The 25606-nt window shown below is 36.6% G+C and overlaps 1 protein-coding gene across 6 annotated transcripts in view; it reads right to left on the bottom strand.

The window, feature by feature from the left end:
* Positions 1 to 25606, bottom strand: part of shank3a (SH3 and multiple ankyrin repeat domains 3a) — a 400804-nt gene that overhangs the window by 166058 nt on the left and 209140 nt on the right. For all 6 annotated transcript variants that reach the window (XM_055174823.2, XM_073853777.1, XM_073853775.1 and 3 more), the window contains 2 exons: positions 6859 to 6967; positions 3034 to 3185 (listed from right to left, as the gene is read on the bottom strand). In XM_055174823.2, coding sequence (XP_055030798.2) covers positions 3034 to 3185; positions 6859 to 6967 — 261 coding nt within the window. The remainder of the gene's footprint in view (positions 1 to 3033; positions 3186 to 6858; positions 6968 to 25606) is intronic.

Raw genomic sequence — 25606 nt, 5'->3', positions numbered from 1 at the left:
TAGAAGCATAATACTTTGATTTTAAATGCATGTGCAGAATCTCCAAATTACGTTCTTTCAGGTTTTTCATGTCATTTTGAAAATATGTCAGTGTTGATGTTTTCTGACCGTTGCGGTAATGAGATTTTAAAGACTAATTTTTAAAATTATGTTACAAAAAGTGTTAAATGATAAGTAAAAGTTTTTAAATTAATGTTCCCATTTACTCCAGACTTTGTTTTTCAATGTCTGGTGGGAAAAAAAGTAAATTTAAGCAATTTTTACATTTTCATGCTTGACATTTTTAAAACCAAGTTTTCGTGAGAATCACCCGTGTACTCACAAATTACCGTGGGATAGTCACAGAATTTTTGCTCATTTTTCCGTGGCATTCTCACGGATTGGTTACTAAACTGTTTTATCCTATTTTCCTACCATTTTCGCTTCGGTTTAGGGTTAGATTTACATGAAATGACATCCTTACCCAAACCCAACTCTAACCCCAATGCCAGGTGACAATTGTTTAAAGTTTAGAAAATATAAAAGAATAAATCAGAAAAAATAGTATAAACCAATAGTTAAAGTGACATACTAACGCAAACACCAAATCTGGCCCTGAACCGAAGCGAGAATGGTTTGAAAGTAGGAAAAAGCAGTTGAGTAACCAATCCGTGAGAATGCCACGGAAAAAAAGACAGTCCGTAGCAGGGCCATGGAAAAATGTGGAGATCCGTGAGAATGCCACGAAAAATGAGCAAAAAATTCTGTGACTATCCCATGGAACTTCGTGAGATCAGGTTGCATATTATAGTGGGTAAAATAAGTATTTGACACATTAGCATTTTTATCAGTAAGGTGATTTCTAAGTGGGCTACTGACACAAAATGTAGCCATCAAGCCAAATATTGAATTCATACAAAGAAATCAGAACATTTAAGTATACAAGTTGAGTCATAATAAATAAAGTGAAATGACACAGGGAATAAGTATTGAGCACACTTTATTTAATACTTCAGCAATGGAGTCTTGAGGTTCATCCACACAAATGGACTTTAAATCTTGAAGGTTCCTTTTATGAACTTTGATCTTCAGTTCTCTCCATAGATTTTCTATAGGATGTAGGTCAGGTGATTGACTGGGCCATTCAAGCAACTTGATTTTCTTTCTTTGAAACCACTTCATTGTTTCCTTGGACTTGTGTTTGGGATCATTGTCTTGCTGAAATGTCCAGCCTATTTTCATTTTCAGCTTTCTGGTAGATGGCAGCAGTACATTTATCCTGCCTTTAATAATATGAAGTCTTTCCCGTGTCCCTCCTGGGAAATGAGAATTCTTTATAGGCCATCAATTAGAACTAAAGCAGCTGATATCAATTAGTACTGATAGGGGGCAGGGTTTCTCTCTCAATACCGACAGATTTCAGGTGATCTCCTGGCTTTCTATGCCATTTTGAACCTTGTTCTCTTCATGTGTTCAATACTTATTCCCTGTGTCATTTCAGTTTATTTATTATGACTCAACTTGTATACTTAAATGTTCTGATTTCTTTGAATGAATTCAATATTTGGCTTGATGGCTACATTTGGTGGAATTTTTGTGTCAATAGCCACAACTGGTATATTGTAGTGCAATAATAAATATTTTAATTTAGCTTTTTCCAATAAAAATATCTAAACATAATTTCAGATTTACCAGAGAACAAGAACACGAAACTCGTTTTAAGGGAATACATCTTAAATGAAGTCTTTATTTTACCCAGGATAAAACATTTCTTGCTCAAAGCATAAAGTAACCTTGCTCATTTTATTAGATATGAAAACAATTTGCCAAGACCACAACTGGGACTCATGACTATAAAACACAAGTTTGACTTGAACGACACTTTTATTTTTTTTATTTTTATATTTCATGAGTTCGCATTAACAAGTAATCATTAGGGAATGAGATAAAGCGATGAAAAACATCCACAGGTTGAGAATCAGGAACACCATAACAGTTTTTTCCAGACTTGCAGTTTGTGGCGGCACATTCGCGACACGCATATCCGGATATATGCTTAAATGCAACTTAAATGAGGCTCAGAGGAGCGTGTCAACTGATGACGTGAGTGTTTAAATACAGAACCTGTCATGTGATACAGAGGTAGTGATTAACGGCATGTGCAAACATCTATTTGTGGTGGTCAATTTTAATTTTGTGGCGGCCTGAGAAATAAATTAATGTATGGGAACGTACAATGACGCTCTCACTTGTATGATGTCACAGCAGTACAAATATAACGATACGCCTATAATCCCTCCCACTCAAAAGTGTTACTAAAGTCGATGGAAAAGCTAACCAAGCCAATGTGAGGTAAGCTGAACTGACCTGACACAAAACCAAATTGTGGGGTACTATGCAATAAAAAAGAGCTAATAGACACCTCTTCGTTCTGATTGGTTGGACCACATGACCATGATCCTCCCTAACATAATTAAATAAACTTTATTACAAATATAATTAAGCAATATCACATAAAAATATGAATTCAAGTTAACATGCACTGATTTTCCTGGTTCTGTTTGTTTGCTTAAAGAAACCAAAAGGATTTGTTTTTACACACTGGATCTTGGTTTTGGTCTCAACCCTCTTTGCTCTTGACACTCTTTGGTCTTGACTTGATTTCAGTTTAAGTCATCTTGACTACAAAACTACTACGTAGCTATATCCTTTGAAAATGATTCTTGTTACAGTATATGTCCCTCAAATTGTGAATGATATACTATTGCTATATAAAATGATGCTTATGGTTTCACATATTGATTGTGAAAGAGTCCTCTGCCTGAGCAAAAAGATCAGCTCTGATCATTAAAACACGCCAAAGCTTTTATACAGCCCTCTGTCGATGAATGCTTTCATCTTTGTGCCACTCTGCGACTCTTGTCTGGTCCCACACGTACTGTTTAAAACAAACTGAAGGACAGACATCACACACACTTCTGACGTCTCTTTCAAGTATGTATGAGAACCCGGCGTTCACTCTCGATGTAGGCACAACGGGTGTGTGTTACTCACAATAAGTGCCGTGTGGTTCTTGGTGCGGACCGCTTTGTGAAGCGATGTGATGCCATCTTGGGTCCTGAAGTCCAGGTGAGCTCCTCCATTCTTCAGAACCTTGATCAGCTCCGCACAACCTTCCAGCTGGGCCGCCATTGTCAGCGGACATTCTGTAACACGGAGAGAAAAAACAAACACGTCTTTCGAGACAAGTCGATTGTATTTGTATAGCGCTTATCACAATACATACTGTTTTTCAAAGCAGCTTAATGGAAATATCATGTCTTAAAGCCCTCAGTAAACAAGCCAAAGGCATCAATGGAATGGAAAATAAATCTGTTAGATGCATTTAGATTCTGAGTTTTGTTGTATGATTTCTTTCTAAATTGTATGGCTTCAGGAGATATGAAATATTGTGCATAGTACAAATGGATTGTGATGCAGTGTCAAAAAATGGTTATCATTCACTGCTTTGACCAAAATAATATTACAGCGTTCTGTTTTGCAATAAACCTTCGTCTTGGCATTGTGTGTTGTACGCATTTGTGAAGCTGCTTTACAGAATGCTGTCTTGCAGTGTTGCCATGTCCACATCTTTTGGTGTGCTTGTGCGAACAAGTTTTTGGTGTTATTGAAGTTATTAAAGTGGGGAGGTGCCGGCCCCAATACTTTTACCTTTGAGATGGGATTTTTCTTGTTCATCAAATTATTCGTGCAAGATCTGGCAACACTAGTAAGCAAACGTTTGTGCCGCTGTCATTTTTTTTGCACCGCAAAGAAGACTTTTTCCCCTTATAGGCATTTATTTTTTCAGAAGAGAGACCTGTCATGTCCATGATGCAGGTTTAAATACTTTATTAACAACTAGTTGTTCAGTTCGGTTCTGTACACACTATGCAGAGTTTCTGTAAATATGGTTATCACTATTGTCACTGCATTTTGCAGGATTTAAAGGATTAGTCCAAAAAAACAATCCATATAATTTACTCACCACCATGTCATCCAAAATGTTGTCTTTCTTTGTTCAGTTGAGAAGAAATTATGTTTTTTGAGGAAAATCCAGGATTTTTCTAATTTTAATGAACTTTAATGGATGCCAACACTTAACAGTTTTTTCAACAGAGTTTCAAAGGACTCTAAACAATCCCAAACGAGGAATAAGGGTCTTGTCTAGTGAAACGATTTTCATTTTTGGCAAGAAAAATAAAAAATATGCACTTTTAAACCACAACTTCTCGTCTATCTCTGGTCCTGTGATGCACGAGCGCGACCTCACGTAATACGTCATCACGTCAAGAGGTCACAGATGATGTATGCGAAACTACGCCCCAGTGTTTACAAGTGCGTTGAAAGAGGACCGTTCCGACGTTGTTGTATGTTGAATGATACTAATTAATGTCTTTGTGTCAGTTTATTGTTTAAAATGGTCCGCAAATGTGCGTTTCATATTTGTAACATGTGACCTTTCTATGTCACTACGCAATGACGTGAGGTCACGCCGGCGCATCACAGGACCGGAGATAGATGAGAAGTTGTGGTTTAAAAGTGCATTTTTTTATTTTTCTTGCCAAAAATGACAATAGTTTCGCTAGATAAGACCCTTATGCCTCGTTTGGGATCGTTTAGAGTCCTTTGAAACTGCAATTTTAAACTGCATTAAAACTGTTAGGTGTTGGGGTCCATTAAAGTCCATTAAAATGAGAAAAATCCTGGAAAGTTTTTCTTTCTTCTTGACTGAACAAAGAAAGACATCAACATTTTGAAAGACATGGTGGATTTTTTCATCTGGATTTTTTTAAGAAAATGGACTAATCCTTTAATTTGGTTGTAGAATGTGGTTGTCACTCCCGTAAATTACTGAAGTGTGTGTGTACAGAACAGGATTAAGCACTAAAGGGTGAAGTGACAACCTAATGTATATGCAGTGTGTATGAGGCCTATATTCTCTCCATTCTTGTGTAAGGAAACTCACATTTTCTAAAACACTTATTTTTGCATTCCAAACAGAAAAATGGGTTTCAGATAACAAGTTGAGTAATATAATGGTGGGCTTTTATACTGCATAGTACCCCACGGTTTAGTTTGGGTCAGCTTACTTTTGTGAGCTTTTCCACTGGGTGCAGTACGTAGTACCAGATATGTTTTTTAGTACCACTATGTTCCAAGCGACCCAAACTGATACAAAAACGTTACGCAAAAACACTGTAGATCACTGATTGGTCTGAGAGAATCGTCTCTACCAGCGTCATCGCTATAATGTAATATATTAGCTTTACCTTCAAGCTAGCTTGCGCTGTTTCGAGTAAATCTGTTGTCATCTGTGCTTTGCTGTAAGTTCCCAAACTCCGTTTTAGCGATGAAAAACATCCACAGGTTGGCACATTGGAAACGCGCATGTCTGCATATATGATTAAATGCAACTTAGATGAGGCTCAGTGGAGCGCGTCGACTCATGCCACAGGGGTTTGTACAGAAACTGTCATGTGAGATGTTAGTGATAAACGCGAAACATCTTTTTGTGGTTTTCAATTTTAACTGGACTGAGAAATAAATGAATGTATGGAAATGTCCCTCACTTGTATGATGTCACAGCAGTAGGCAGCTCAAATACAACGACACACCTATAATCCCTCCCACTCCAAAGTGTTACTAAACTTGATGGAAAAGCTAACCAAGCCAAAGTGAGGTGAGCTGACCCGACCTGACCCAAACCGTGGGGTACTATGCAATGGAAAAGCGCCATAATAGTAATCTAATAATTGATCTATTCCTTTAAGGTCAAGAATGTGTGGATAACAGTTCAATTGTTAGGATCCTATCTCTAGACTGCCCCTATACTAAATGGAGGGCCTAGAGGTCATTGTTTCCCTATCTCTAACAATTACATACAAACACAAACTTTTTCATTTCTGTCCATTACCGTGTGCAGAGGTCAATGCGTACCGATTCCAAACAAATGCATGAATAAATCTGAATGAGATAAGCATCGAAGGTGATCTTGTCTTCTCAGCGTGCATAATTACAGCCATTTTAAGTGCAAAATAATTTAAGACATGCTTTTTCCGGCGTTAATAATGGCGCAAATACCAGTTATAACAAACACGCAAACATTAGGAAATCGCATTGCGTGAATCATTTAAATATTCTCCTCTCAAAAATGTTGAGTCTGAAAGCGAAACTACTAGAAATGCATATGCAATAAGGTCGCAAAAATAACTAGACCACACATTTTCAGCGCTAATTATCCACTGCGCGTCTTTAGTAAATCCCGACAGTTTTTATTTACCGCCAAAATTATGGTTTGCGCCGGCCCCCAATATAAGCAGATTTACATTTTTTTTGCAGGATGAAACCTCAAGTTATTACAAACCCTTGTAAATGTTTTTGTTCTGCTGAACACAAAGGAAGATATCTGTAATCAAGCAGGATGTAGGAGCACCACAATTGACTTCCATAGTAGGACATTAAAATACTATGGAAGTCAATGGTGCTCCAAAAGTGTTTAGTTACAAACATTGCTTTAAAATATCTTCCTCTGTGTTCAGCAGAATAAATAAATTTAAACAGGTTGAGGGGGAGTAAATGATGACAGGACTTGCATTTTTGGTTGAGCTATTCCCTTATTTCACAAACCTTATTAGCACTTTCACAAACCTTATTAGGGTGCGGCTCATAAATATTCATTACATGGCATTATAATTCTTCCTTGCCTTGCAATATTGTTTCCCCGTTTTGAGGAAAAAACTAAAAAAACATGATTTTTATTTCTTCTAAAAAATGTAAGGATTACATTTCTGCTGCGTCCAGCTGTAACAACAATTTATTTATGTTTACGTTACATACCTCCAGACTCTGGGTCGTGGAAGTTTGGATCAAGCCCTTTCTCCAAAAACTTTGATACCTTCTCAATGTTCCTTTGCTGAACATATTCCATGAACTTCTTCAAGTTAGCCTAAAAGGATGAGGCAGACATACATAAAGAGACAGAGAGAGAGATGAGAGAGAGAAAGAGAAACAAAGTGAGAGAGAGACATGCTGTATATGCTAAATAATGCAAAAAAAGATAAAAGCAAGTTTTCCCAAGCATAAGAAACAGAGATGGTATGAAGCTTCACAGCAGCACACAATAAGAACTTCATTTTAGCTTTACTGAGACACACGCACTTAAATCTTAATGAACCAAATCTATTGATCCAGCAGTCTTGATCCATAATTCAACATTTAATGCCATATAACAACAAAAAGACATTCAAGAAAATGTTCACAAGGCTGTAGATTTCAACAAAAAAATCAAAAGATGTAAACAGCTGATGTCTTCAAAAGAGACTTCTGACAGTATCTTCTGATCTTAGGAATCACAAAACCGTACAAATATGAAGCAACATCAATGTAATGTGTGTAGCTGTTATGTAAGTGATAATTATTATGTCAGACTCTCATTAGCACAAAATAAATCCCAGCAAGGTATTTTATTGTCGAATAAATGAATAATTGGACATTATATTTTAATAAGATTTGAGTTCGAGTTCAAATTATTTTATTGTGCAAGAAGAGACAAAAATTCCACATCTATGTAGGAAATTACATAAGACAACAGTTAAATACATGGCTTTTGATGTCACTAAACAATTCCAGAATGACTCCAACAGAACTGACCAATCAGATACAAGCATTCCAGAAAACCATGTAATGTATTATAGCTAGCATAAAAAAACTGCTTAAATAAAAAATAGTTGGAGATTAGAAATTGGGAACTAGTGGTATATCTGGTTTTATCGCTCAACAGTTCAGTCTTTTCAAAAGAACAAACATAGTAAAATCCATAGAGTCAGCTAATACCCATGAACACTGCCTCTATAAACATCAACAAGTTGACAACAAATGTACAGATCCATAGACGTTTACAGGAATGTTCCAGATTCAATAAAAAAGTTCCTGTTTTAACCTGTGGCATATTTTACTTACAACAGAAAATGATTGTGACTCGTATTTTAGTTTGTGAAACCATGCAAAATTACAGCAATGCATAAAATGCAGGAATAAGTGCATACTGTATCCATACATATATATGAATATATATATATAAAATTGTTACCACCAAAATCAGTATTGTATCAAGTAAGTATTAAAAAGTAAATTCTTAATTTTACGCAAAATCCGATATCCGCCGTGTTATTCTTTCATCTTTTTTTCACCAACCCCAACAAACGCCACTCTTCCTTCTCTGCACAATGCAATAAATCCGCCCAATAAATCACAGCGCACCATTCAACGCATTGTAAACAACAATGGCGGCACGAAATACACACAAATCTTAGTTTTCCTCATCTACTTTGTACTTCGTGATCAACAAACAACAAAAACAAAATAATACTTTTGATGGCATTGATAATCTTGTGGTGGTTTTCTGAGGCGAGGAAGAAATGTAAGCCACTCGGGCAACGGAAAAACGATAGCTGTTCTCACACGACAGCTTCTGTCATGCTAACACATTAAAGGAATAGTCTACTCATTTTCAATATTAAAATATGTTATTACCTTAACTAAGAATTGTTGATACATCCCTCTATCATCTGTGTGCGTGCACGTAAGGGCTGGAGCACGCTGCGACGCTTCGATAGCATTTAGCTTAGCCCCATTCATTCAATGGTATCAAACAGAGATAAAGTTAGAAGTGACCAAACACATCAACGTTTTTCCTATTTAAGACGAGTAGTTATACGAGCAAGTTTGGTGGTACAAAATAAAACGTAGCGCTTTTCTAAGCGGATTTAAAAGAGGAACTATATTTTATGGCGTAATAGCACTTATGGGAGTACTTCGACTCGGCGCAGTAACACCCTCCTTCTCCCATTATGAGAGGGAGAAGGGGAGCGGACTTTTCAGGCGAGTCGAAGTACTCCCAAAAGTGCTATTACGCCATAAAATATAGTTCCTCTTTTAAATCCGCTTAGAAAAGCGCTACGTTTTATTTTGTACCACCAAACTTGCTCGTATAACTACTCGTCTTAAATAGGAAAAACGTTGATGTGTTTGGTCACTTCTAACTTTATCTCTGTTTGATACCATTGAATGAATGGGGCTAAGCTAAATGCTATCGAAGCGTCGCAGCGCGCTCCAGCGCTTACGTGCACGCACACAGATGATAGAGGGATGTATCAACAATTCTTAGTTAAGGTAATAAAATATTTTAATATTGAAAATGAGTAGAATATTCCTTTAACGTTCAGACCTTGTGAAAGAGGAGATTTATAGCATTTTGAAAAAGAAAAAAAAACTTTGTTATAATAATCAGTTTTTATAAAAATCTTTGAAAATCAAATAATGGATTTTAATTTTTTAATGTTTTTATAACGTAAACATGCTATGTGAAAGTTTGGAACAGAAAATTGTGGTTTTCATCTTGTCACTTTCTTGGTATAGAAAACACGTTTTTACCAAAATGAGTCAAAATGGATTTATTGAACCAAACTCTTCATATATATTTAAAATATGCAACCATGGAAAAAATAAGAGACCACTCCAGTTTTGCCTTTAATCATTATTTATATGTGTATTACGATCATTTCTGTCCAGTGTCTGTTGAATTTCATCATGAGCGATCCAAGAGCAATGTAAAAGATGAATGTGATTACAAATCAGGGTTATTTTTAAATTTATATTTCTGAAATATTCAAGTTCAGAAAACACTGTACTTTTTTTGTTATTTGGACAAATAAATGCAAAAAACATCATTTTTAATAGGAACTTGGCAGAAATGTTGTCGGTATTTGGCAGAGTTAAACAAAAATGATTATTTTACTGAAACACACACCTATAAATGTTAAATTTAGAAAAAATGGGTCTCTTAATTTTTCTGTGGCTGTATATACACACGCACACATGCATGCACACACACACACACACACACACACACACACACACACACACACACACACACACACACACACACACACACACACACACACACACACACACACACACAGATATATGTATGCCATTAATTTAAATTAACTTATAAAATATCCATATCCATCTATTTGAAACAACACAGCATTTTTTTTTTTTTTAGAGTTCAGGCTGGTTGAGGTGCAGATATATTTTCTTACATAAGAAGTTTGCACTCAAAAACAGCTGGGCAGAGCCAATGAAACAGAACAAAATGCACATTCAAGACACATTGCACTTGTATTTTAAACATGACACATCTTAAAAACACATTGGGATACTCACATGCACAAGAAAAATCCTACTTTAACACACGCATGAAAGGTTTTAAAGTGCTAACTGCCCGACAGCATTGATGCTACTTTAACCCCTTTTTTATATAAGTGCATGATAAAAGCATAACTGAATGTAACCTCTCTGAGATCTTGCAGCTTGTTACATAAAACCTTCGCAAGATCAATGTTGGCAAGACACAGCTACACACTCACACGTGCATTCACACACACCTGTCCCCTGCCAAAAGCTAAAGGTGTGAGTTTCTCACCATGAGCTGCTCTCCAGCGTCTTCATCTACTCTGATCTGCTTCAAGTCATCTCACCAAACACAACCATCTGAACATCTCTGACGCTCGCACACATGCTCGCACATGCTGCGACTCCTCCTTTTCATGCAATGAAGGACAGAAACTCTCTCTCTCTCTATTCGTTCTCTCTTATGCTCGGCCACTCAAGCCGTTGTTATGGAGATGGGATACAAAAGAATTGTTAGAGAGGGAATATTGAGTTGTGTGTGTTGAGAGTAAAACCTCTTGCGGTTATTTGATGCGAGTAATCGCATTGGATGGTGAAAAACCAACAGCTTCTGTCGTGTTTAACCTAGTAAAGACCAAATCATAATGCAATATCAAAGTGCCGTGTCTCTTTTTAACCATCTTATATTCTTTCCACAAATCTACAAGCACGCAGCTAGGGAACAAATACTGTCTCACTTGTGCTGAAATATAACTTAATTGAATTAGCTGCATGTTCTCCTTAGAAGTCCATTAGTCTGTGATGGGACAATATCATGTACACATGCACATCTGTCAGTATTGAATGACTGGGTTGGGATTTTAATAATTTTTTGTTTCTAATTTGCATGAGCAAACACTAACCAAAGTGTTGCCGGAAGCCTCTTATAATCAGATCAGAACAGAAACCGATTAGCGGGAACACACGGGAACTGCAGATTTCTGCTGGACTGAATTGCTCATCATTCACAAAGTTCTGCTCATCTGTATTAAACATTACGGTAAACCTTACTATACCTTCAATTACCAATCCTACCAATTTTAATACCATTGAGCTGATGAGTTCAGCCTTAATAATGTTTCATTCCTGTTTCTCGTATTTATTTCCTTTTTTTTCTATGGTCTTAAAGCCACAATATGTAAGATTTTTGTACACTTGCACTTGTGTAATTACATAACCCAAAAGGAATTCGTAAATCCAGAGAAATTCCAATTTTAAATATTTTTTGCGACTCGGCTGCGTCCGAAACCGCCTACTTCCATATAGTAAGCGAAAAGCAGTAGGCGAGGCGAATATTATGTCTGAATTCATAGTATTCGAAACAGTGTTGTTTTCGTCAATGATGACGATAACGAAATTATTTCGTTGACGCACATATTTTTTATGACGCTAACGCGACGATGACTAGCTAAAAATGTCTCTAAGTTGACGAAAACACGACGAGACGCTTTCGAGTTTTCGTTGACGAAACGAGACGGAACGAAAATGATTATAAGTCTGACGTTCATAATGCATGTCATTTCTGCCTATTTTGCGTGAAATCTGTCTGTTTTTAGCTCAAAGTATCAGCAATGCTGCTGCTTTCTATCCTTGTTTTGGCTCAAAACAATCTCGCTCACGCCCACCACCCGGCTGCCGCCATGCCGCGCACGCGCACCAGATTTCAAACAACAACAACACACCTGCGGCTGTGGCGAGTTCGAAGGACCGTAGTGGTGACGGCAATAAACGGAAACGACGAGATGATTTATGGACATACTTTCAGTATAATCCATCAGACAGAAAAACGGAATGCATATTGGGTGACGACGGTAAATGTGGCCACAAACTAGGTGGGAAGAATACCACCAACTTCAAGCGACACCTGAAGGCTCATCACGCTAAAATTTTTTAAAGGTAACTAACAAGTCACGCTGTTAACATATCATATAAATTTAATTTTACTCAACAATCGGCTTGTGACACATTTCATGATAAGCTTAAGGTTTTACATGTATCTACTTGTCAAACCTAAGCCCATTTCCAATACTTTTTGTGGTGTATTTAAATAAGGCAAGGCAGGCATTTCTCAACTTTATAAGCGAGGTGTCAGCGTAACACACAAACTCAACATGAGGGTATATTAGGCTCAACTTTTTTATTCATGACTTTTTCTTATGACATGTGCAGAAGGCACACCGACTAAAACAACGGCAAGCCCTCAGGGACAACCTTAATGCACATTTTAATTGTATTAAATACACCACACTTTTTAACCTAAATTTATTGGTTAAAAAATACTTTTTTTACTAAAATTGACTTAAACTTGACTAAAACCTTTTTGCGTTTTCGTAGACTAAAACTTGACTAAAACCTTTTTGCGTTTTCGTCGACTAAAACTTGACTAAAACTATACATTTTACAAGTGACTAAAATGTGACTAAAATTAAAAGCATTTTCGTCCAAAAGACTAAGACTAAAACGAAAACTAAAAGGGCTGCCAAAAACAACACTGATTCGAAAAACTGTAGGCGAAAAGTACCCCGGATGACCTACTACACTGCAAAAAATGATTTAAGAAAAAAATGTCTTTGTCTTTTTGTCTAAAATATCTAAAAATTCTTAAATTAAGATGCTTTTTCTTGATGAGCGAAATGACCCAAGAAAATAAGTCTAGTTTTTAGACCAAAAAATATCAAATTTAAGTGATTTTGTGCATAAAACAAGCAAAAAAAAATCTGCCAATGCATTAAGCAAAAAAATCTTGAACATTTTTCTTAAACACTAAATTCGAGAAACATTCAATAAAAATTTACTTACCCCATTGGCAGATTTTTTGGCTTGTTTTATGCACAAAATCACTTAAATTTGATATTTTTTAGGGATGCACCGATAGGATTTTTTTTGGGCCAATACCAATTTAAACAGACAACTTCTGGCCGATGCCGATATTAAACACTTGTATACAATACTATACAGTTGGTCTATTAGCTAGTTTATTTCTGCATCAAATTATTTTTACTGAACATGGATCGGATCTAATTAACATTCAACTGACCAACATAATAAGAGAGGCACAAATTAAGCTAAAACAAATATAATAAGACAGCATGACAACCTCAAAGGTGGTTTTTGCTATTCAGCTTTTTTTATTAACAACATTAACTCTTTTTTTTTTTTTACATATAATGGATTTCTTTATGCAGTTAATTTACAAACAATCGGTATCGGCCTTTCTCGTGCTATTGCCGATATGCAGATGGTTTCAAATACATAAAAAATCGGCCGATAAATATCGGCGGCCGATACATCGGTGCATCACTAATATTTTTGGTCTAAAAACTAGACTTATTTCTTGGGTCATTTTGCTCATCAAGAAAAAGCATCTTAATTTAAGAATTTTTAGATATTTTTACTGAAAACAAGACAAAAATACTAAAACATTTATTTCTTGAAAATCATTTTTTGCAGTGTACTACTGGTAAGATCCCAAAGTGTTCATTCGTTGGACACTAGGCTATCCCATGATCCCCCAGGAGAGGAGTTATCCAATGAAGAAGAAAACAGAGGGAAGTTGTTTTATTAAAAAATGCACGAACGCAGTAACTGTGCGTTCACACCGCCACAGGTGAGAACGTCAAAGTGACTTTCAATGAGAGCTGGCGGCGAGCAGCGGCGCGTCATGGCCGGTGCGAGCGGCGAGGACAGTTGAAATCAGGTCAACTTTAAGGTAATGAGCTATGACGCGGTTTGGCAGCAACCAATCGGAAGGTGAAAACGTTCGCCGGCAACGAATCGGAAGGCGGAAAAGAATTCCAGAGAATGCATTTGAGCGTACAAAAGTCCACTTCTCTTTTTCTATAGCATCGTTGGTAGGGCAGTCAAAGCGTTTTTGACGCTCTCGCCAGTGGCGGTGTAAATGCACAGTAACGCCGCTCTATTCAAATGCAAATGCTTATATTAAACAGCTGTCCCTTGTGTTTAAATTGCTCTTGTTTAAAGTCATTTCAGTTAATGACTAACTTGTTATTATGACGATGTATGTCACGTGATGTATCTATCAACATGGCGGATATGTAGTACGTCCGAATTCATTCCTACTATCCATAAAGTACCTACTGTTTCAATGGTCGAGAAGTAGGTACTTCATCCAATTCAGTACCTACTGTCATAGTATGCGATTTCGCACGCATCCTTGCTTTCCTCAGTTTCCGCTTGTAAAAAACTATGGGGACACAAGTGGACAAACATGGAAGTGGCGGTTATACAGCATCTAATGCACAGCTGTTGGGTAGTGCAGCTAATTTACTACGATGGCATAAAATAATGTGATTAAACGTACAGGTAAAAATATTAATTTATTATCTCTTCAATGATTAGCCCATTCCATACGTCTTTGGATGGTAAAAACAACATTTGCCATCATTCCACTCTCCTTCAAAACGTCATAAAGCTTGCCTTTGTTATTGTGAAATAGCGACATCTAGTGGTGAAAATCCTACTTATTGTGTCTTTAATTAATAAAATTGTCATCAGCAGGCAAGCAGGGAATCCACTCCCGCAGTTATCTACAGAAAACTCCATGGATTTATGTGGATTTTAGTGCTTTTCACTGACCGGCATACATACGCATGTGTGTTTGTTGTCAGGTGTTTGCTGTGACCGATTTTAATATTTGAGATTTCTGACATAAAACGTATACCACAGAGTATTTAGGGAAACCTGACTTGTCTCTGACGACTATGTGACACGACAAGACAGCACTTAATAATTTCAAATTGGTTTGCAATATAAATGCTGTTAGGTTTTATTTAAAAATATTTACTGTACATTGCATCATAAAAATTATTACATTTCATTAAATTCAACATGGGAATGCGCTAACAAACATAATCTGCTATAATATCTAATGCCATAAACAGCACTATGTCATTTTATACGCAACATACAATTCTTGACATGCACTTAAAGTTACGATCTTTTTGTAATACACCCACTGATTTTAGGAAAGGATGTAATCAACGCATTTACAGGATAATATAAATGAAGAGCTCCTATGAGGTCAGTCTGGGCAGCGGATAAATTATTTCTGACATAAATGGGCCGTCTACTGCTCAGAGAAAGAGGATCTAAAGCACACAAATCCATTTGTAGCTACATATGCATCAACAATGCAACTCTCGCCATATGTAGATGAATATTTTTCATTGAAATGATAAAATACATCACACCAGAATGATGTGACATGCGAACTGTCCTAGATCAAAGCACAGGGAAACATTTTAACAAGCAAACGGCAGCAAAACTGTAAAATCATTAAACGTTTCACTATAACAAAATAAACTGGATGGGACCTGATACTGGTTCTGGTGGATGAATAGATAATCTCCAGCCATGGCATTGTCTCAAAACCAGGATTTAAATATTTCAGTGACAACAATGCCAGGCCACATGCTGGCATACAGAGAGTGAGCACTGAAGCATCAGCTGCAGATAAAGAAAACAAGACCCCATTCACACAGCACTTTCGTCTCAGAAACTTTTCGTAAAATTGGCAGAAAGGCTTCTGTGTGAACACAAACACGTCCAGATATCTTAACTTTTTGTTTTAATGGAACTTTTGTCAGTGCATCAAACAAAGCGTTAATTATTTTGCAGATTACTTGCAAACATTCTCTTTTTTCAGCACCAAGTCTAAAATTTCTGGTTTTATTTCATTTTGAAAGAATATTTGGGGGATAATTGCAAAAAATGTCAATGTGGTGTAACTGGTCTGTGTCAATTGGTGTAACTAGTATTTTTTTAATGAAAATATAAATATATTCATAAAAAATGTGGAATAAAATATAATCATCTAGTTTAGTGTAATATAATTTTTTATAACAATATAATATTATACACTTTTACATCATTTGTCAAAGATTGTTTAGAAAACAGAGTTGTTTTCAGCCTATATCACATATTTTCGTGTGATATATATATATTTATAAAACAGTTAGTTCCAATCCTTGATTCTGATTGGTCAATAGGTGTGCTTTATTCATGATAAAACACTGCTATGACCGCTTCACCCAACGTTTCTATTTAATATCACTGCGCCCTTAGCAACACACTTAGCAACACATAAACATATAATGAGACAAAGTCTGAGAACAGTTTGTTGTTTTTATTTGAGCTTTCATGTTGTTGTTCGCAGTCAGGGACTATTTTTTCTAGGGGAAGGAATGCTTTTATTGATTTAACTTCATGAAAGTTGCACTAATTTTTTTTTACTTTAATATTGTGTGGTAACCGTTTTATAAAAGCAATAAGGTACTCGAGGCAAGTGCTGTATCGTGAATAAGTAACGGCTGAAGGGGTTGCAGGCACTCTACTTCGCGTCGTGCCTAACAACGCCCTTCAGCCGTTACTTATTCACGATACAGCACAGCCTCTCGTACCTTATTGCTTACATATATGATTATGCTTACATGCCATCAAGGTGCATGTATATACCTGATGCATTTTTAAAACAATTTTTTTTAAAGATTTTTGAATTTCTCATCTCGCCAAACCTTTTTGTCACTGACCCAAAAACGTCTCATTCTAAGGTAATAAAAACAATACAGTTCATCATGTAAGGTCTTTATACACCACTGATAATATAGTTATGTATATTATATTGCATTTCTGTCAAGAGATCCTTTTAAAAGTTACACAATGCACCTTTAAAGAACTCTTTCATAAACTAAATTATATACACTCAAAAGACGAATGTGTTAAATGCGTTATTTCCAAAATAGACACATAACTGCGTTATTATTGGAACAACAGATTTTGTGTTACTATTTACGTTTATTTATTTTAACACAAAATAACACGATTCTCACGAAATCGAGACTTAGAAAAAGTTTTAAAAGCCCTTGAAGCCATTTTTTTTTGCACTTTGCTCTTCTTGAGGGCTTAAACAATGATTGAAAATTGTTGCGGAGGATGAGAAAATTGGTCTTGGACACATTTACTGTATATTCCTTATTATTGTCTCTACATTTACCAATGATCACCAAATACCACATGTTTCTTCACTGTAAATGTTTATAGTTTAACATGCACTGAAGCTTTTTATTTTTTAGATTTTTTAATTATAAATATTTCCATGTCAAAGAACCCAAATCCAGTCATGGACACGTTGTGGAAATGAAAATGTTCCCCTTAAATGTGAAGAACAAATTGGTTTGTATGATGCCATTTGAAATTATGTGCAAAATACGTGAAGAGATGTTTGTAACTGTATGCTTCTTAGTTTGATACTCTTACTTTGCATTTACTTTTTTTATCAAAATGTTTCACGACATATCATAAGTCTAATTTCGCGAGAATCACCCACAGTGTAAACACAAAAAATGTGTAAAAAATGAACACATCCTTTATTAGAATGTACACAGAAAACAGGTTCTTGTCTTTCATTTAAAAATGTCCCAACTGTGGTATTCCTAGCACGATCATAGTAAAATATTAAGTAGATCTCATGCTTCTAATAGATTATTTAGCAAGATTATATAACATTTCTGCCCAAATATCAAACTGGAGGGAGTTACAGCTCTTCTATAAAAAAACCTAAAAGCTAGTGTCTAACGTGTCGCTCATAGACTGTTTGCTGTTAGCCTGTTCAATCTTTTCTTAAACCGTTAGCACATCATGTCTGTCGACATATGGAATATTAACCCCAAAATATATACCACACATCACTGCCAAAACACAAATGTTAACGCTACCACTAATGTGCTACAGTCTGGCAGAGATGTAGCAATGATTCACTTTTCTACTACACTTCTGTGATATGATATCAGTATAATTATACAAATAAATAAATAAATAATGAGTAGGCACAAACCAACAATTTAAATTGTACACAATAACACAGTGAGGGGAAAAAATGAGATTGCCTTGTTATCCATAAGGTGTTTGTTATTGCATGCTGCATAAGGAGATTATGTAGACAGTTGCAAATGAAATAATCTTTACAGCTTAAACAGATTTCGTCAAGATGAATCAAAAAGATGTTGATGCCAAAAGCAAAGGGACAAACCGGCAACAGACGTAAATGAATGCAAATGAAATCACACTGGCTTCCAAGAAACTATGCAAACATCTGGAGCACCGAGAGATGGCCAAATGTGTGTGTCTGTGTGTGTGTGTAAGATGGAGGAAAATGACAGTTGTGTATTAATGGACATTACATCTCATTCACCCTGACCATTTAAATAAGAATGTTGAATGCCAATAGCAGAAATAAGTGGTCCTTAAAATGTAATGTTTAAATGTTTAAACAATTCTGACCGGATCAAAAAATGGGGGTGAGACTCTAACTGTGCGTTCACACCAGACACGGAAGAGGCGGCAATCACGAGTGATTTACATGTTAAGTCAATGCAAAGACGCGAATAGGCATCCTGCGGCGCAGTAAGCGTGAATGGCATGGCACGGATGGCACCAGTGTTGGGGGTAACGCATTACAAGTAACTTGAGTTACGTAATAATATTACTTTTCTGAAGTAACGAGTAAAGTAACGCATTACTTTTTAAATGTACACATTAATATTTGAGTTACTTTTTCAAAAAAAGTAACTCAAGTTACTTTTTTAGTTTAATTAATTTGATTAAAAATATGTACTGAATTAAACTTAACGTATGCACTCTCTGTGCCTGTGTGGAAACAGAAACAGAACTTTTCAGTCATAAAAACACCTGCAAGGCCTGAAAGAGATCAAGCTTTAGCCAAGAAAAAGTAACGCAAAAGTAACTAAAAGTAACGTAAGCATTACTTTCCATGAAAAGTAACTAAGTAATGCAATTAGTTACTTTTTTTGGGAGTAACTTAATATTGTAATGCATTACTTTTAAAAGTAACTTTCCCCAACACTGGATGGCACGCGAATTGAAAGAGAGAGTTGAAAAATATGAAGTTTGGACGATTTTTGCGCCGCATTAACCAATCAGGAGCTTGCTCTAGCAGTGACGTGATTACAGGAAGCGAGTGGAGGCTGAAAAACAAAACAACAATTGAGGATGATCATCATCGCTACACGAGACATCTTCGTACTTTTACAGGAATTAAAAGAATCGTGTTTGGAAGAAAGTAAGTGAGGAGGTCCAACAATCTGGTAAGTTTACTCAATTTGAGATATATAAGCCCCCCATGACGCAAATTTATGCGTGAATGTCTCGAATGACTAGAATTTCAAGTGCGACTTTCACTCGCGAATGAAGCGGGTAAACTCAAATTGTTCCAGCGTCCAACGACACGCGAATAGCGTGTTTTTGTCGCCTCTTCCGCGTCTGGTGTGAACGCACAGTAAGCTCACCAATTTCCAAATGGATATGACTTTGTGTGTTCTTGTGGCTCACTTGGTAGTGCATTGCATTAGGTCATGGGTTCAATCCCAGGGAACAAATGTATTGAATGAATGCACTGTAAACTGTTTGAGATTTAAGCATCTGTCAAACGTTAAAATGTAACATGACTTTTAACTTCAGGAATGCCACTGTTGCCCTCAATTACTCAGGTATGATGAGACAAAAATCATCTTATATTGCGCCCCCTGGAGGAAAAACAACAGCGAGAATAAGCAATAGTTAATGGCTAACCGTGGGTTCACACCAGCCGCGTTTGAGGCGTCAAAATCGCGTCTACCGCGTCTAGTTTGCCGCTTGAACATTTTGAGTTTACTCACTTCATTTGCGCATGAAATTCTAGTCATCGAGACATTCACGCGGAAATCCGCGTCATGGGAGGGGCTTCTGCAACTCCGCTCGCTTTGTGTAATCACGTCATTACTAGAGCAAGCTCCTGATTGGTTAATGTGGCGCGTTTTTCCACCAAAGTTCAAATTTTTCAACTTGCGTGTTTCCCGCAGCAATGCTCAATTCGCGCGAACTAGACTCACGAATGAGGCGAAATCACGTCTACCTCCAGACACGCTCCAACGCGTCTTCACATTGACTTAACATTGAAATCACTCGCGCTTCACGCCTCTCCCGCGGCTGGTGTGAACGCAGCATTATATTTGCTGCCTAATAAACCCAATACATTTTACCTGACATTTATACAATTTTCTCAGTTCACCTCAAAAATCAATCAAAAAATCAATTTTTCAATTCCCATTAAAACAAATATGACAACAAGCACAAAAGTATTATGCATTGTACAATACAACATTCATGTTAATGTTAACCACTGACATTCATCTTCTGCTCTATAAATTCGTGTTATGCTGTAGTATACAGATGTAGCTCCCTCCCTTCCCCCAGACTCAAGCTGTGTGTTGTACCGAATCTGGGTTAGGCCAATGTCAGTGCCCGCAGGGTGATTTTTGCCACACCACTAAACTAAGTGACCCACACAGCGCAGACTAGCAATGGTTTTGGCCGAAGAAGTCATATTCACATCTCCCCCCACCAACATACACTCAGCTTTATCATAGAAAAAGAGACAGTCTAATGGCAAAGGATTACTGTATATTATTTAAGACCCTACACTACCTTTTGGAGGTTTAAATGCATTTAGATATTAAATATGCAGAAACATGACATGGATGTCATGGATGTACAAAGGAAAAGAGCAGTGAGAGATGGCGAGAGAGACAGAGAATACAGTGGTTAATAAAGTAATCCAAAAAGTGAAAGAGAAAATGAGAAGAAGATTGCTCCCGATCCCAGAACATTTACGGGACGTTTTTGTGTTCACACAGAACCCTCTCTGCCAATTTTACTGAGGTTTTCTGGGACCAAAGTGCTGTGTGAATGGGGTATTGGAGTAAGAGAAAAACCCAGACACTCCAACTTTCCAAACAATCAAAACAATATAGACTAATTCTTTGGTTTCCCTCTGTGCTCAATGCATTTTTTATTCAATCCACTCCAGCTCTGCTCTGCTCCTGGCTCACTCCTCGCTCCCTCATTATGTTTTTAAAAACCTCTGTTTAAACATGCTTCATTTAATGTTAATAAAATACAAAATGCTAATTTTAAGACAATATTATCGCTTCCACTTGTGGCCCACACAAAAATATTCAGAATGTTATTTTATGACATAACCCACCCGACCTGCAGGTTTTCCAAAAATAATGCAATGCACAGATAACTACAATAAATATTAAATAAGCCACATTTAATAAAATAAATGGTTGTTTGAGAACAAGTTCAATCAATTTCCAAACAAAAACATTAGCATATTAAAATTAAATGAGATTGTGATGGAGCAGTAGTGGAGCGCTCATGGAGCGAGAGAAAAACCCAGACACTCCAACTTTACAAAAATACAAACAATTCAGACTAACCCCCCAGTCACATTAGCTACAAGCGACAGAGACAGAGCGACAGGCTACCATTCATTTTCAAGGGAAGTGGCCGTTTGCCAGCGACAAGCGACGAGCTCGCCGGTGCGCGAGCAAGGCGGGGCCAAAATAGACAAGCAGGCTATTTTATGCAAATACTGAGCGATGCGACAAAGCGACTGCCAATCGGAGTGAAGGAGCAACGTGATGTAGGTCTGTGGTCGAGTCTGAGAAAATAATTCAAGATGGCGGAAAATGCGCATTTATGTATATATCTGATAAGTTTGGCATTTTGTCTCAAATATTTTGTTACTTTTATCGAGAAATAAATACTTTTAAATCCAAAAACATCTTTCTTGTAACTTAACAATACCTCTAAAGTGACGTTTGATACCGCTTTTAGAAACTAGCCAAGGAACGCCCATCAAGCGGGTGCGTGTCGCTCGGTGTCGTTCACTTTTGTAGCTAATGTGACTGTAGGGTAACTCTTTGGTTCCGCTCTGGGTTCTTCATTTTCTGCTCCTGGCTCACTCCCTGCTCCCTCATTATTTTTTTAAATATCACAAACCTCTGTTTAAACATGCTTTATTTAATTAGAGATGTGTGGAAAAGCTCTAACCTCACCCAAGTCAGCTGTTTTAGCTATTGTGGCTGTCACATACATACAGCACTTTGGACACGCCTGACCCACAAGTTTCCGAAAATAATGCAATGCACAGAAAACTATGATAAATATTTAATAAGCCACATTTAAAAAAATAAATGGTTGATTGAGGACAAATTAAATCAATTTCCAAACAAAAACATTAGCATATTAAAATTAGACAAGATTGTGATGGAGCGGTAGTGGAGCGCTCATGGAGCGAGAGAAAAACCCAAACACTCCAACTTTACAAACAATACAAACAATTTAGACTGTTTGGTTCCCCCCTGTGCTCAAAGCATTTTTATTCAATCCGCTCCAGCTCCGCTCTGGGTTCATCATTTTCCACTCCTGGCTCACTCCACGCTCCTTCATTATTTTTTTAAATATCACAAACCTCTGTTCAAACATGCTTTATTTAATTAAAGATGTGCGGAAAAGCTCTAATCTCACCCAAGTCTGCTGTTTTAGTTATTGTGGCTGTCACAAACATACAGCACTTTGGACACGCCTGACCCACAAGTTTCCGAAAATAATGCAATGCACAGAAAACTATGATAAATATTTAATAAGCCACATTTAAAAAAATAAATGGTTGATTGAGGACAAATTAAATCAATTTCCAAACAAAAACATTAGCATATTAAAATTAGACACGATTGCAATGGAGCGGTAGTGGAGCGCTCATGGAGCGAGAGAAAACCCAAACACTACAACTTTACAAACAATACAAACAATTTAGAGTAATTCTTTGGTTCCCCTCTTTGCTCAATGCACTTTTTATTCAATCCGCTCAAGCTCTGCTCTGGGTTCATCATTTTCCACTCCTGGCTCACTCCACGCTCCTTCATTATTTTTTTAAATATCACAAACCTCTGTTCAAACATGCTTTATTTAATAAAGATGTGCGGAAAAGCTCTAATCTCACCCAAGTCTGCTGTTTTAGTTATTGTGGCTGTCACAAACATACAGCACTTTAGACACCCCGACCCACAAGTTTTGAGAAAATAATGCAATGCACAGATAACTATAATAAATATTTAATAAGCCACATTTAAAAAAAGAAATGGTTGTTTGAGGACAAATTAAATCAATTTTCAAACAAAACCATTAGCATATTAAAATTAGACAAGATTGTGATGGAGCGGTAGTGGAGCGCTTATGGAGCGAGAGAAAAACCCAAACACTCCAACTTTACAAACAATACAAACAATTTAGACTTATTCTTTGGTTCCACTCTGTGCTCAATGCACTTTTTATTCAATCCGCTCCAGCTCTGCTCTGGGTTCATCATTTTCCACCCCTGGCTCACTCCCCGCTCCCTCATTATTTTTTGAAATATCACAAACCTCTGTTCAAACATGCTTTATTTAATTAAAGATGTGTGGAAAAGCTCTTACCTCACCCAAGTCCATTATTTTTCGAAAATAATGCAATGCAAAGATAACTACGATAAATATTTAATAAGCTACATTTAAAAAAGAAATGGTTGTTTTAAGAACAAGGTAAATCAATTTCCAAACAAAAAAACATTAGCATATTAAAATTACACGAGATTGTGATGGAGCGGTAATGGAGCGGCAATCCAACTTCAGACAATCCAACTTTCAAAGCTAACTCCTCGCTAAAGTCAAAATCAAATGTTTGTAAAAATGAATATAAAAATAATAAGTTGAGCCTGACCAATATGAGTTTTTTGGGGGGCGATGCCGATACAGATATAAGGGAGTAAAAAGGCGTAAAAAAGGCAAATAATCAATTATAATAGTATTATTTACTGTAAAAATTTTTTCCTTATAATTACACACACACAAACACTCAAAGCCGGTTTGTGAAGGTACATACAGTCAGATGCATGACAATGGCATTAGTTATGACAATTACACTAAAGCAGCCATTCACCTTAATGCTAATACACCGTACCAAAAATTACAAGCATGATGTCCCTAATGCTGGTTTTTCAGCTGTCTCCTTTGATTAATGTTTAGCAGGTTTAAAGCTGTAAGGGTCAAACATGTGTAACAGACGGTTTAGAAACACAGAATGTAATGAAGTTCATTAGTGTGGTTTAATGTGTTGTGTGTTCCTTCAGGGCGTTTAGGGAACGTTCCAATTATATGGCAAGATTCATTAATAACAAACTGCATATTAACACCTCATGGACAAATCTGATGCATGGTTTATATTATACAGCATTCAGGACTGTGCGTGTGTGAATGTGTACACACGTGCACAGACATTACTGATTCATGAGCTTCATTTAGCTTCCCTTAATTTTCAATGACTGGGGTCGTGTTGCCAGAGTTACTTACCGAAAGCACATTACTCACTTCAACAGCACATGTGTTTTACTGAAAAATATTCAAATCACGGTAGAAGTACATCTCAAATATTAGAAATTCAATTTGAAAATCGGTTTACATTTAAACAACTATGTGCTAATAATTATTTCTGAACATGCATTAACATGTTGATGTCTTTCTTTGTTCAGTCGAGAAGAAATTAAGTTTTTTGAGGAAAATATTCCAGTTTTTTTCTCATATTAATGGACTTTAATGGACCCCAACACTTAACAGTTTTAATGCAGTTTAAAATTGTAGTTTTAAAGGACTCTAAACGATCTCAAACGAGGCATAAGGGTCTTATCTACAGGCCCGGTACTAGGCTTGCTGGACTGGGGGGGCAGTCAGGATTTTTGGGTGGGCAGCCATTTCTCGACTAAAATGATTCATACACTAAAATTATGGATGTTTCAATCCAATATTATTTTGCATATGTCTTATACAGTTTTTTCCAATTGCTAACACACAATTTTGCAAACTAGTCTGGTTTTATCAAAAAACTTAACACAATTTACAAAACCACACACCCAAATAGCAAAATACCACATATATCCTGCAAAATGAAGCACTCCAACCGAAACTACATATAACATTATCAAAATCAAACTTTGACACAAATTGGAACACACTTCATTCATATTACCAGATTTTTGTCTAACCAACTACACACAGTTGGGCATAATGAAAAGTGCAATTTTCTTTAGTATGCTTTGCCATAATACTAAAATATGTATTAGATTGTTCACATGCACAAAAATATTTGCAGATACACACACATGCTGTTGATTTTTTTTTATTTTTCCACAAACAAGTCATAACGCCTCGTCCACATCACAGGCAATATATTCCCTTGCCAGACATCGAGGGAAGAAGCACCTTGAGCGCCTTATTCATCCCTAAATTGCACCAACATCAATCTCATCATATGTCTCTTCCATAGTCTGCAAAAGAGGCATGCGCACAAAGGGCTGGTGGTCACATACCTTCCACATAACTCTTCTATGGGGTTCAAAAATGGCATGTATGATGGGAGGTATTGCACGATAAATGTTTGGTAGTCAGCAAACCAGCTA

The sequence above is a fragment of the Misgurnus anguillicaudatus genome, chromosome 15 (assembly GCF_027580225.2).
Source record: "Misgurnus anguillicaudatus chromosome 15, ASM2758022v2, whole genome shotgun sequence".
NCBI lineage: Eukaryota > Metazoa > Chordata > Actinopteri > Cypriniformes > Cobitidae > Misgurnus > Misgurnus anguillicaudatus.
This window is presented reverse-complemented; position numbering and strand designations above follow the sequence as displayed.